The 12,201-nt window shown below is 36.0% G+C and overlaps 1 protein-coding gene across 4 annotated transcripts in view; it reads right to left on the bottom strand.

Moving 5' to 3' along the window:
• The window catches only part of TLL1 (tolloid like 1), a 127,119-nt gene that overhangs the window by 46,070 nt on the left and 68,848 nt on the right, over positions 1-12,201 (bottom strand). For 3 of the 4 annotated variants that reach the window (XM_071556206.1, XM_071556205.1, XM_071556208.1), the window contains 3 exons: positions 5,229-5,407; positions 3,321-3,426; positions 632-756 (listed from right to left, as the gene is read on the bottom strand). In XM_071556206.1, the coding sequence (XP_071412307.1) occupies positions 632-756; positions 3,321-3,426; positions 5,229-5,407 (410 nt within the window). Of the gene's footprint in view, positions 1-631; positions 757-3,307; positions 3,427-5,228; positions 5,408-12,201 lie in introns of those variants that run through there. The other variant, XM_071556209.1, reaches the window with a different exon arrangement.

The raw sequence follows: 12,201 nt of genomic DNA, 5'->3' as shown, positions 1-12,201 counted from the left end.
TTTGGGTTACTCCAGCCTTGCCACTGATGCCTCTGAGACAGAGAACAACTCTACAACACTATTTTGAGATAGAAAACTAATATATATTAAAATTATAGGATGCTAGAATCAGGCAAAAGACATTAAAAATACTAAATGTATCTGTTAAAACTGTAGAAATTTCATAGTAAGTTCATCCATAAAAAAGTTCACAACTTTCTTGTCCTGGCTTGTTATTTGTCAAATTTTCAAAAAGTATAATTGGTTCAGAGCCGATTGCAATAATTCATTTTGCTCCTTCTTCACTTACATGAATTCAAATAAAGGACTCCAGTCAGTATGCAAACCAGAAGTGATATTAAATATCTTACCTTTTTTTTTTTATCCTAGTTATTGAACATCTAAGAAAAACAGATTGAAAATACTAGGGAACAAAATGTTGTTTCATAGTGTTTGTCTGTCCTTAGGTGCTTTGAATTCCAGAGACATTATCCATAAGACTTTTTGATTACTCAATTCTTCAGTAGCCTACATCAGTTGCCAAGATGAAAACAGACTACTGAGCAGCTAACTCAAAGAAATTATCATTCCTCTTGAAAAGCAACTCAAACAGCTGCTAGTGTGTGGAATTTGTTTGTTTGTGTTGCAATACCTGGACATCTATACAGCTTTCTTGCCTGTGCAATATCTCCTTTACTTAGGCGAGCACGCTGGCCAATGGGAGGTCGTATACCATTATCATCACGGGAAGGGAGAATGGTATCCAGAAACATGCCCCTAAAAAAAAATAAAAATAAAAATAGACCCCAAACCCCCCAATCAGGTTTCTGTCATAAAACTGTCTGAATTTCATGAATATATAATGTTGCTTTGTAAGCAAAGTTTTTATCACAAAATTCTTAATCACAAAGTTGCTATTTCTGACAAAATTTTTATGGGAAGTTTTAAAGTCTGACTTACACATATAAGGGCAGATAAAGTCAGACACATTTGTCAGTCATTATTCTGTCAGATGTTTTAACAGATCTAACTAGCTGCTGCTGCTTTTGAAATAAAAGTGCTTACGTACCAGCCTCTATTTTCTTTACAATAAAATTTATCAACCAACTATAGGTTATGCCAATAACATTAATATTAAATTACAGTACATTATAAAGAAGAGCACTTTTTCTAAATTGCCGTTTCATTTAAAATTTCCTAGTTTTTAAATATGATCTAAAATATTTTGGTAGTCTCAAATTTTGAAAGAGTAAGGGACAAAAATCACATTTTATTATCATGTTACAGAATTTGAAAAGCCCTCAAATCCCATTAAATAGAATTGAAGAGAAGAATATGTTCCTATATTTTGTTAATTTTTTTTTTATACTTATAGGGCTTTTATTGAAAAGCAAACCCAGTACTTTCAGACATAACATAGGTCCCAAAAAGGATAACCAGTAAGGATCTTTGCAGTTAGGAATACCATTTATAAATACATACTGGTTTTTAAATTCTAATAAATGAAGCATTTTGAGTATTGCAGACACATACTGCTCTCTCCAGTGAGACTTTTTGTGGCTTCACTAGAAATTTTGCAAAGAAAGAATCATCTCAGGATGTTACCCTGAACAGTGAAATAAACCACTTATGGCATTAATAAGTTTCTAGAAATAAGACATATTATTCTTTATAAAGTATTTGCACCTATAAATTATAATTTCTTTTTCCACTAAATTTCAGTACAAGCTGAAACTGATGCTCTCCATACTTTGCAAAACTATGAAAACTATTCTCTCTTAAATGCCTTTGCACTTTCAAAAGGGAAAACTCTAACTCTTTTAATACATGAACAAAAACATTGTGTATGACTAGAACTTTATGTTTTGTGATTTCTACTACTTATCTAGGTAAGCAAAGTCTGACAAACAGCTGGCAATTTGCCACACTGTGCATGACTCATGCTTGCAAGATGAATTAGAGCGAATCAATACCTGACCTCAGGGGCTTTGCTGGCTGTTTTTAAATAGTATGAAGTAACAACCTCTTGTACCTTGGGGCAGGGCATGCCTAGTCATGGCACTATCAGTTTTTGCCAGCTTGAAAAGTGGTGAGATCAGGTCCAAAAAATCAAATTACCTCAATGTTTTCACTGCTCTAGGACTCAGGAGACAGGGTCCATCTTGTTCAATTACTTCATTTTATATATGTTCTAATCTCTTCCTTAAGGCAATGGTATGTGTAACTGGATTAAGCAATGTGACTAATATCTACCTTATGTGGCTCATTCCGATGCTCTTCCAGAGGTGAATTATGTGTATGCTGAGTAATACAACCTTTGGCTGGATTTTTTTTTAATATCATTTATATTGAGAAGTGCAAGCCTGAAAAATATGCAAAGGCTCGGGAGTTTTCTGGCAGTCATCAGTTTATTTCAAAGTGCCAAGATTGTCTAGCATTCTTGCCTTAAAATATATGAATTGGAAAAATGAAAAAACCCCCACCTAGTACTTTTCAAACTAACATCTTTTTTTGGGTGTTTTAGGATGTGTCTTTTAATTTTATATTAACCTGGTAGTTTTGGAGGATAATTAGCTGAACTGTAAATTGGTATGAAACATAATAGGAGACTGGGTGAAAGACTTCACTTATTTTCCAAAACAGGGCTGTCCTATGGAAACAGCTCATTGTACAGCTCTCCACAACCCTACAGCATTTCAGGGAGAGCCCCATGTTAGTTACTATGGAGTTGACAATGAATCAGCCTGCAACAGGACAGAGCAAAACAAGTAGAACTCTTTATTATAATGTTATGATGAGAGGTAACAATCTGTACAAACAACAGAGGAGGCTGCAGACTCTGTTAGAAATGGTTGACTGCAGTCTTTAGCAAAGGCTGTGGCTTGTGTGGTAGATGTCTGAATACCACAATGTATTCTAACTGCATAATCCATAGTTATGAAAAATTAGCATCAAAGAAGATTTCTCTTTTAGAGAACAGATCATGCTACAATGAACATTCTTTACTGTTTCAATTATTTGATTTTTCTAAATTTAAATTTTTGTGGACATAGAAAGAAAGGGAGTATTATATAAAATTATATTGCCAGATTATCTTGTCTGAAAATCTAAAAAACAGAAGTAAGCTGAACTGGCTGCTTTGAAACTGAACAGAAATCAAATGTGTTAGAAAATATAATTAAATTGTTTTGACTTAAACGAGTTGTGTTTTGACTACTGCAAGAATACTATATTGTGAAGAACATTAAAAGTGATTCCAAAATACTTCAAAAAGCATGGTTCTTAGCATTCACAGGGAGGAATAGAATTAAAAGTCAAAAGGTATAACCTGAGACTCCAACCTTGAGAAGGTGTTCCTGGCATAGTGCATAATGCTGTCAAAGTCATATGGTTCCCCAAGGGAGTTCACCTCTCCAGGCTCCATCTTCAAAAAATTATATTCCTGACCTACAAATGATTGATAATTAGAGAGTCTTTAATATATTTTTCTGTAGAGATAAAAACCAAACAGAGAAAGAAAAACAACAAAGATCCTAACCTAATTACTCACTGACATTCATAAATCTTTGCCATTTGGAAGTACCTGTGTGACTTTATTATGCCCTCTTAACCTTATGAAACACACATCAAATTGCTATATTTGGCATTTAGAAGGAGTAATCTCATTCAGTTAACACATAAAGGTCCCACACATCACGTTGCACTTCATATAGAATCTATAAAAATTGATGGTATGATTCTTAATTCCAAAATAAAATCATTTTGACAGCAAAGACTCCAGGAGAACTCTCCTCACTGTAGACTCATTAGACTGGATACTAAGGGTCTAACTGGATACTGGAGACTACTTCAGCAAAGGCTATACTCTGAGCATCCATGTAATACAGACATTACAGAGTCAAATTTTCAAGAGCCAGCTGTTGCAATTTAACAAAAGCAGAAGAGAAACAAAAGAATTATACTTAGATCACAATTACAGAGTGTGAGTTCTTTGTCCTAATCAGTGTATTAGAGATACAAAGCATCCCTTACTCCAGTTCATATTCCAATTGGAGTGTTGCAAAAACAAATTGCAGCAACTTTATTAACCAACATATTTTGCATAATGTAAAAACCCCCAAATATCTCAGTGGTTATGACTTCCTGACTCCATTCAATGACCCTCAAGCTAATGCAACACCAGAAGTGATTTCAGTCAGAAACTGGAGAGACAACAGAAAGAGAAAACAAGAGGCTGAGGATGGCACTACAGCTGATTTTCTCCATCACAGAAAAGGAAAAGAGGAAGAGCATTTATGGCATCTACAAGTCAATAACAGAGAGAACAGGAAGAAAACTCAAATGTGCATGCCCTTTCAGGACTTCGAAAGCTTATGGGAGTGTGTATCAGCTTACAGTCTCCTTCCAAGTCCTGGATGAAGTGGCATCTCAAATTCATTCATTTATTCCAGTGCATCTCATATCTATTTTGTTTTAAAATATTTTCTATAGAAACAAATAAATAATCCAAAGGTATCACTGGACAATTTTTGATTTCACCCCTTTTTGAGCAGATAATTCCTGTAAGTCAAAATCAGTGTTTTTCAAAAACCATACACATTTATGAACATTGCAAAAAAAAAAAAAAAAACACACCTAGTTCCCTCACATCTTGCCTACCTAACAAAAGTGAGGGCACAACAGGTAGAGTGACCAAGACATGACAGTCACAGTTTAAAGTTCTCAGGTTCCAGATGCTTTGTCCCAGCAACACCAAGGTCACTGGCTACAACTGCAAGCTTGTAGAGAGCGAAGTGAGTAATGTGTAAACTGTGGGAACTGTGCCTGTCTATCACACATTCAAAGTCCTCAGCTTACCTCCCAGATCTAAGGCTCTTGGGCAGCTAAAAGCTACTGATATATTTCTACTTATCATTCAGTAAAAACTACAAAAGAAATGTCCTTTCTCAAGCACAGAAACATGACTTTTAAAGGGCCTTAAGAGCCATGGATTCCTTCAAAGCTTTTGAGCATGATTAATATTTTGCTCCTTCTAGTCTTCTATTTAGTGGCTTGCTACTAGGCCACATTTTTGGAAGATATATTTTAATTGATTATATTTGTGAATCAACTTTAGATCAGTGAAACTAAGAGGAACAGCAGGCATAAATGTTCATTTCTATTCAGCATTCAGTTTTAACAGAGTTGGGCAAATGAAGGAAACACCAGACAATTTTTCCCCAAAAAAATACTTATCATAATTATCTCACCAGGCTGGATATTTTCTCTAATGATGGTGACATGGTCATCACGGTCTGGTCGTGTATGTTCATGCCAAAAACCTATCACATGACCCAACTCGTGGACAACTATGCCGAATTTATCACAGTTCTTGCCAATAGATATAGCCTGAGGACCATTTCCCCTTCGACCCACATAAGAACAGCACCTGTAAATAAAATACAAACAACATGAAAGTTTTCATACATATCCCTACAAGCTACATAGCACATTCAGTTCAAATTTCCGAAATTATTATATAAAGATTCAGAAAAATAATGCACAACGCAATTTTGGCAGTCTCACAAACCCTAGATCTTGTTCAAGAACAACTTATTTAAAACACCTAATAAGGGACACATGAATGGGGTTATTTTTATTATTATTCAAGGTATTCTTAAAAAATGTTGGCTATAATCAACTGAATTGTCACTATTGTGACAGTCTGTTGCAGTATGACACAGAAGCTTCTTGTCATCTAAAAGAATCAATAAAAATGAAGTTGACTGGAAGTACTATCTCAAGCATGCATCTCACTACTTTCTTGCCCTGGCACACTGAAGAGGTATGCAGAAGAAAGTAGAAAGAATAAGTAAAGACAATGTTATTTCTGTGCCATATTTCTGCTTTGTGTCTGTTTATTTTTATCTGAAACATCACCCTACTTCATGGTATCCACCTATAAAAGGTGCAGAAATTATACAAGTCAAATAATTCATCCATTAAGTGACCCATTTAGAATGCAGTTGAAAATACAGAAGGAAGATGTCCTGAATGCAATGTGGAATCTTAAGATGCTGCTAGGCAATCCCTTCTATTTTTTTATTTCTCTGGCTGTGGGTGATATGCAATATCATTTTCAACAACAGTGTATCAAGAGGTTGAACGCTCTGGATATCTGTGAACTGTTTTTTTCTCACACTCCTGTTTTTTTGTAATACAAATCTCATACGAGTCACAGATGGTTGTATTTTCACAAGGAAAAAACCAACATAACCCAAAACCCCCCCTAAACCTGCTCTGCAACTGCTCATGTTTCATTCCGCTGCACTTCCATTATAAAGTTTCCAATGTAAATTTATGGAACAGAGATGCCCTTTTAAGCATTCATACCACCAGAATTTTTCTGAGATGCCTCCTTTTTCCTTAGAAGTCTGCTGACTATGGCAGCAAAAGGAGAGAAAGAATAATAAAGCAAATTATACAAAATGGAGCATAGTTTTAGATTTCATAAACTGATTCGCTCACACCTCTGAAGATCTTCAATATTTCAAGCCAGCGAAGCATTATATTCTCTAATAGAAGCCTGATTTCCCACCTCCTCTCTGTGTATTCTGCAGTCTGTCAGGTGGAATGGAATTCTATGGACCAGATGGCCTCCACTCTTTCCCTTGTCCCCCTTTTTTTCTATGAAAACATCCTTTCTGATGCAACATTTACATAACAGGATATATTTGGTCCTTGAGGAGGTCAGTGCTAGTGTGGAGAATTGTCCTATCCTTCAGATGCCTCCTTGGGCAATAAAGGAAGAGCAGCTGCAAGAACAATACTAATAGCAGATTAAATTCTGCAGGTAACATTTGCTTGTTTCACCTTTAAAGGTTTTGTAATCTTGCTTGGTCTTCATTGATTTTTACTAGTGTCTAATAGAAATAAAATTTTAAAATATGAGTGTTGGAGAAGTAGAGCCATAGCATTTTAGCTTACAATATCTGTTCTTAGTAAACATATATTGGTTTCACAGTAATAGTTAAAATCAAGGATATATGTATATATAAAAATGATACTAATATCTTAAAATTATAAAGGCCGCACAAATTACTTTACAGAGGAAAATAATAATACAATTGCCTAGGAAAGTTGTATCAGGAAAATACTCTTAGGAAAAATTATTCTCCACAGGACAATCATTCTTCACTATCTCAACTGCTTCTCAAGCATTCCTACCCTCCATGTGAGTTAACTCTTTTCTTCCTGTTTTAGATATTTCCAAGGATAGGTATGAAACACCTTTTTAGGTCAAAGCACTGAATTATGCTCAATACTTCAGCTGGAGTTAAGCAATATCAAGTTTCATTTATTCCTTAACGTGTTTTCCCTTAATAGCTCTTTTCAAGGCAGATAAACCAAACAATGGCAATTAGACTCCCTGATACAATTCTGTGTCACCATCAATGTTGCAAGATTACGTACTACTGTCCCACATCACAGTAAAAGGAAATACAGAACAGATGTGTATTGTGCTGTGTACTTCCCTCCCTCTATATAAACAGTATTAACATAAAATTATGATTTACAATATTACATAGAAATGTTATTACAAATACTTATATAAAAAATAGTAATGGGAAAACTGTTTTAAGGTGTGCTCAAAAAATACAATAGGGTGATAAAAATTAAGATTAAAATAAAAATTTTGGAGCAGTTAAACCATTTCGTCTCATGATTGTACAGATTTTACCCTTGCATCTGACATGTCTTTTCTTTAACATATTTTTTCAGACTGCATGCTTGTAGAACATTATGGCTGCAATTGAATATGTAAACATAATTAAACACTAATTAATATTTTCACTATCATTTTTACACAGTTTTTTGTCTTTCACTAGTCACTCAACTATTTGAATGTGCTTCACTTGTGCAATAAGAAAGTTACCATAGTTCATATACCCACTCCTTCACTCATACTCACTCTGGAGAGAAAAGTGTTTCAATCCTTAAGAAGCTTTTGGGTCTTTTTTATGGTTTTGATGGGGTATTTTTTAAACCTGCCACACAGTGTTATTTACTGTCCCATCAGCTTAGAGAGGGAATGCTAAAGTACACATTGTACTTTGATCCAAAGGTAGTAGAACTTGAAGTAACTCTTCATTCTCAGAAACGTTCATTCATTTTAAAAGTCATTAAAGACCTTCTATCCTCATAGAATTTCCCATTCCCAATAGGTCTCAGATAACAAATCTTATAGAAAACACTGTTCCTTATCTTTCTTTCACAGAATGACAGATCACGCTGAGTTGGAAGGGATCCACAAGGATCGCTGGGTCCAACTCATGGCCCTGCACAGGACCCAAGAGTCACACCATGTGCCTGAGAGTAAAACCCAAGAGCTTCTTGAACTCTATCAGGTTTGGTGCTGTGACATCTTCCCTGGGCATCCTGTTCCAATGCTCAACCACCCTCTCAGTGAATAATCTTTTTCTAATATCCAACTTAAACCTCCCCTGACACAACTTCAGGCCATTGCCTCAGGTCACTACAGAGAAGAGAACAGTTGAAGTTGCAGACTGCAATGAGGTCTTCCCTCACTCTCCTCCAGGCTGAATGGCCCCAGTGCCCTCAGTTGCTCCTCACATGGCTTCCCCTCAAGGCCCTTCACCATCCTTGTGGCCCTCCTCTGGACACACAGCTCAATGCCTTTTTTATATTGTGGTGACCAAACTACACAGAGTATTCAACACTTTGAAGTAAGGACTGAGATGAGGCATTTGCCTTGGCAGTCTACAAGAAGCCATGGTAAAAATCTCAAGAATCAATCAGATAAGGTAATTGATATTCTATGAAAGCACATCACCATATTAGGTGAATCAGAATAATTTTTAGGTGTTTGCCAAAATAATTTAACACTTTACTATTACAGTAGTAAAAAAACAAGAAAAGTTGTGCATTATCAAATGTGCTTATGAGACTACCTCATCTGACACATTTGAAAGATATTTTCTTTTCAGAAGAAAAAAATGAACTGAGATCTTTTACATAGGTTGTCTAACACTATACATCTAAACACCATTATGTTGGGAGTTATTTTTTTCAATGCTAACCTGCTCCTAAAAATAAGCAGCCAGAGGAATATGATAATTCCCTTACAGTGGTTACTTGACAGATGTCAAGTACTTCCCGGAAAATGTAAAGAAATGTATTGAATGTTTCTTTACATGTCAAGGAAAATTAAAATTAACACAAGCCTTAAAATAACAGCAGCAGTGCACATTTATAGAGGATCATTAGGATTTGCTAGGTTGAGTGTCATGTCAAGCACACCAGATTTATCCAATTAAGCTACAAGATTTTGATCACTTCAACAACTGCACTAAGAATAAGGAAAACTAAAATTACAAAAATCAATGTAGTAAATTAATTTGCAATATTATGGTTTTGACCCCAGGTCTGTTTGGCAAAGGAGAAAGGCATCTCTGTGCTGTATGAACATTTGTCACACCCCTTAAATTGAATCAACTGTCAGCTTTTAAAGCTCATCTCTAATCTTTATTGCACCAGACAGCAGTTCGAGACAGTAACTATTTATGAATGTAATTCCATTTAGTCAGTCTAGCTGACCAATGATGGTGAGCAATGAGAAACAAATGACAAAGTGAAATGACTGGAAAAACATACTTATTCTTTTATGTAATACTATTTCACAAGTACTGTCAAAAATGCTCTTAAATTAATAAGAATCAGGTAGGGTCAATGTTGCACTTTTTTAAAAAAAAAGCTTGAACTCTTGAGAATGTGATGATATAAAAATCATCGTAGATCACATCATCATCTTGCCCCAGCATTGACTGTATGAAGTGGTAGATGAAAAACTGCAGAATTTCATAAGCATACTAAAACTGTATAGAATCACCTATGTTGCAGAAAGGAAGTAAAAGAGTTTCACAAAATTCCCAAATGAAATCTCACTCAGGGAGTGTTTTTTAGTTTGGTGATTACACTTCTTTCAATCACAAATATAACTCCATCTATACAAAGAAGATATTGGCTATGACCTGGCTTGATTAATTTTCTTTTCGTCAGGGATCAAGATACAATCATGGCTACTAAATGTTCTGATTAACTGCCCTAAGAGGACCTGTTGTGATGGCAAAAGCAGCTACTGCTTCTTTACCTGCTCAATGGAGACGTTCACCCCAATACCATAACAAACAGCCAACACAGTCCATTCCTCAGCTAACTGCCCATCCCAGTGTATTAACATAAACCATCCCTCACAGAGTTAATGCACTGTGCTTTACACTATGGCAACCAGTCACCTCCCCCTTGCTCACACCTCTCCTGCATGGCCACATCACAGACAGCAGGGAAGCTATACCAGTTGCTGTGGGCAGGACAAGTGCCAGCTGCCAGGGTTAATCAACACCAGAGAGCATGATTCAATCCTCCCCAATGCACAGATTATTTAGCACAACTCTGATTTCTTCTCATTTTATAGAAGTTACTGAGCACCTCTTATAACATTTTTTAGCTAAAGAATGCTGGAGAAGTGCACCTCAGGCAATGAATTTACCTGTTTTATCAACTTTAAAAACTTGCCTGCAATGCCTATTTAATTTACTATATACTATGTGTCTATATAATATATATAATATATAAATGGCTCCCTGCCATCCGATCCCATCAGATCTCGGATGCTCAGCAGGGTCAGCCCCGGTTAGTACCGGGTGCTTTGACAGTCCTGAGGACTTCACTGTCACTGTCCAAGCTCGCTCGGCCATGGCAGATGGACCTTAGGACTTAAACGGTGGGGCCAGTTCTGTGCACACCGTGCCTCACCTAAAAAATCCACTGCGCAGGCTCGAAGGGAACACCCACACATGGGGAAAGCCCTTCCCAAATCTTCGTTCGCAAAGTTTGGCCATACATACATACATATAATATATGTATGGCCAGACTTTGTGAACGAAGATTTGGGAAGGGCTCTCCCCATGTAGGTGTGCCCTTCCAGCCTTCACAGTGGATTTTCTAGATAAGGCACAGCAAGGTCAAAAGAGGTTAAAACATTCAGAAGCTGTATAGTCTACAATGTCTGGGGAAGCATATCAAAGGGATTTGATTTTCCTGTATCTCAGATAGATTTGTGAAATATATATACAAGAAGATACAATAGTGATTGGAATTTTGTCATTAAAAAGTGCTTAAGTCTTCTAGGGGAGAACAGAAATTGCCACAAATTGAGATCAAAGGCATGCTGAGCTACCAGAAAAATATGACTAATTGTTTTTCTTTTATTTTTTTTTTGTCTTACTATATAAAAAGAAGCTTGATTTTGTACTCAGTAGTATTTATCAAGTGCATGTGACTTGGAGCCATCCTAGTTTGCTGACTATTTTTTGGCTTTGCATACAGAGAAGGATACTGACTGTGTCTTGAGGCACTTCCAATTTATAGGAAGAAGTGTTAAGGGCAGAGAACAAAGAGTATCTTAAATCTGTTACCAGTTAGAGTTTTATTTGCCCTAATCAACTAGGTGCATAAATATTTGATGTAATAGATACTTGTTTGGTAGAAGAATCACAGACATTATCTTAAACTATTATTCTCAAAGCTGGGGCTCATGGGCACAAATGACTATCAGTAATTACAAAATTTCAAAGTATTGGGATAGGGATTCAGGTGTACTATGAAACTATATTTCAAAAATTAAGAGTTATCAAACTCAGGTTAAATAAACAAGGCATGATGACAAATAATTACAGCTTAAAACTTCAGCAGATTAAATTATTCTCATGGGAAGGAGGGATCCAGTTGTAAAGTTTTTGACATTTTTCCAAACAAGCTGTCCATAAGCAAATTAGACTATTCTGATGCCAAGGAGGGATATAAAGGTTGTTGGAATATTATAAGAAGTTTCGATAGAGAAGATGCTTTTACAACTACAGTCTGAGAAAAGACTGCTAAATACCACTAAAACAAGCCTGGAACTCATAGCAATTTTAAGAGATTATAGGAGAGATCTGGAAACATAAATATGGAACTATTTGGTGTACTAAGATGGGCAAAACATGGTACACACTAGAATGAATGATAGGATGGCAGTGCTGTGAAAAGAGCTCTAACACTTATTCAGAGTCACATCTCAATGGACCATACACTGAATGTGGCAGCTGTTGAGAAACAGGGAGGCATCATGCTTAGGTACTTAAGTGGAAGGAGAGACTACAAGACATATGAATTGGCTCT

The sequence above is a fragment of the Pithys albifrons genome, chromosome 5, assembly GCF_047495875.1.
Source record: "Pithys albifrons albifrons isolate INPA30051 chromosome 5, PitAlb_v1, whole genome shotgun sequence".
NCBI lineage: Eukaryota > Metazoa > Chordata > Aves > Passeriformes > Thamnophilidae > Pithys > Pithys albifrons.
This window is presented reverse-complemented; position numbering and strand designations above follow the sequence as displayed.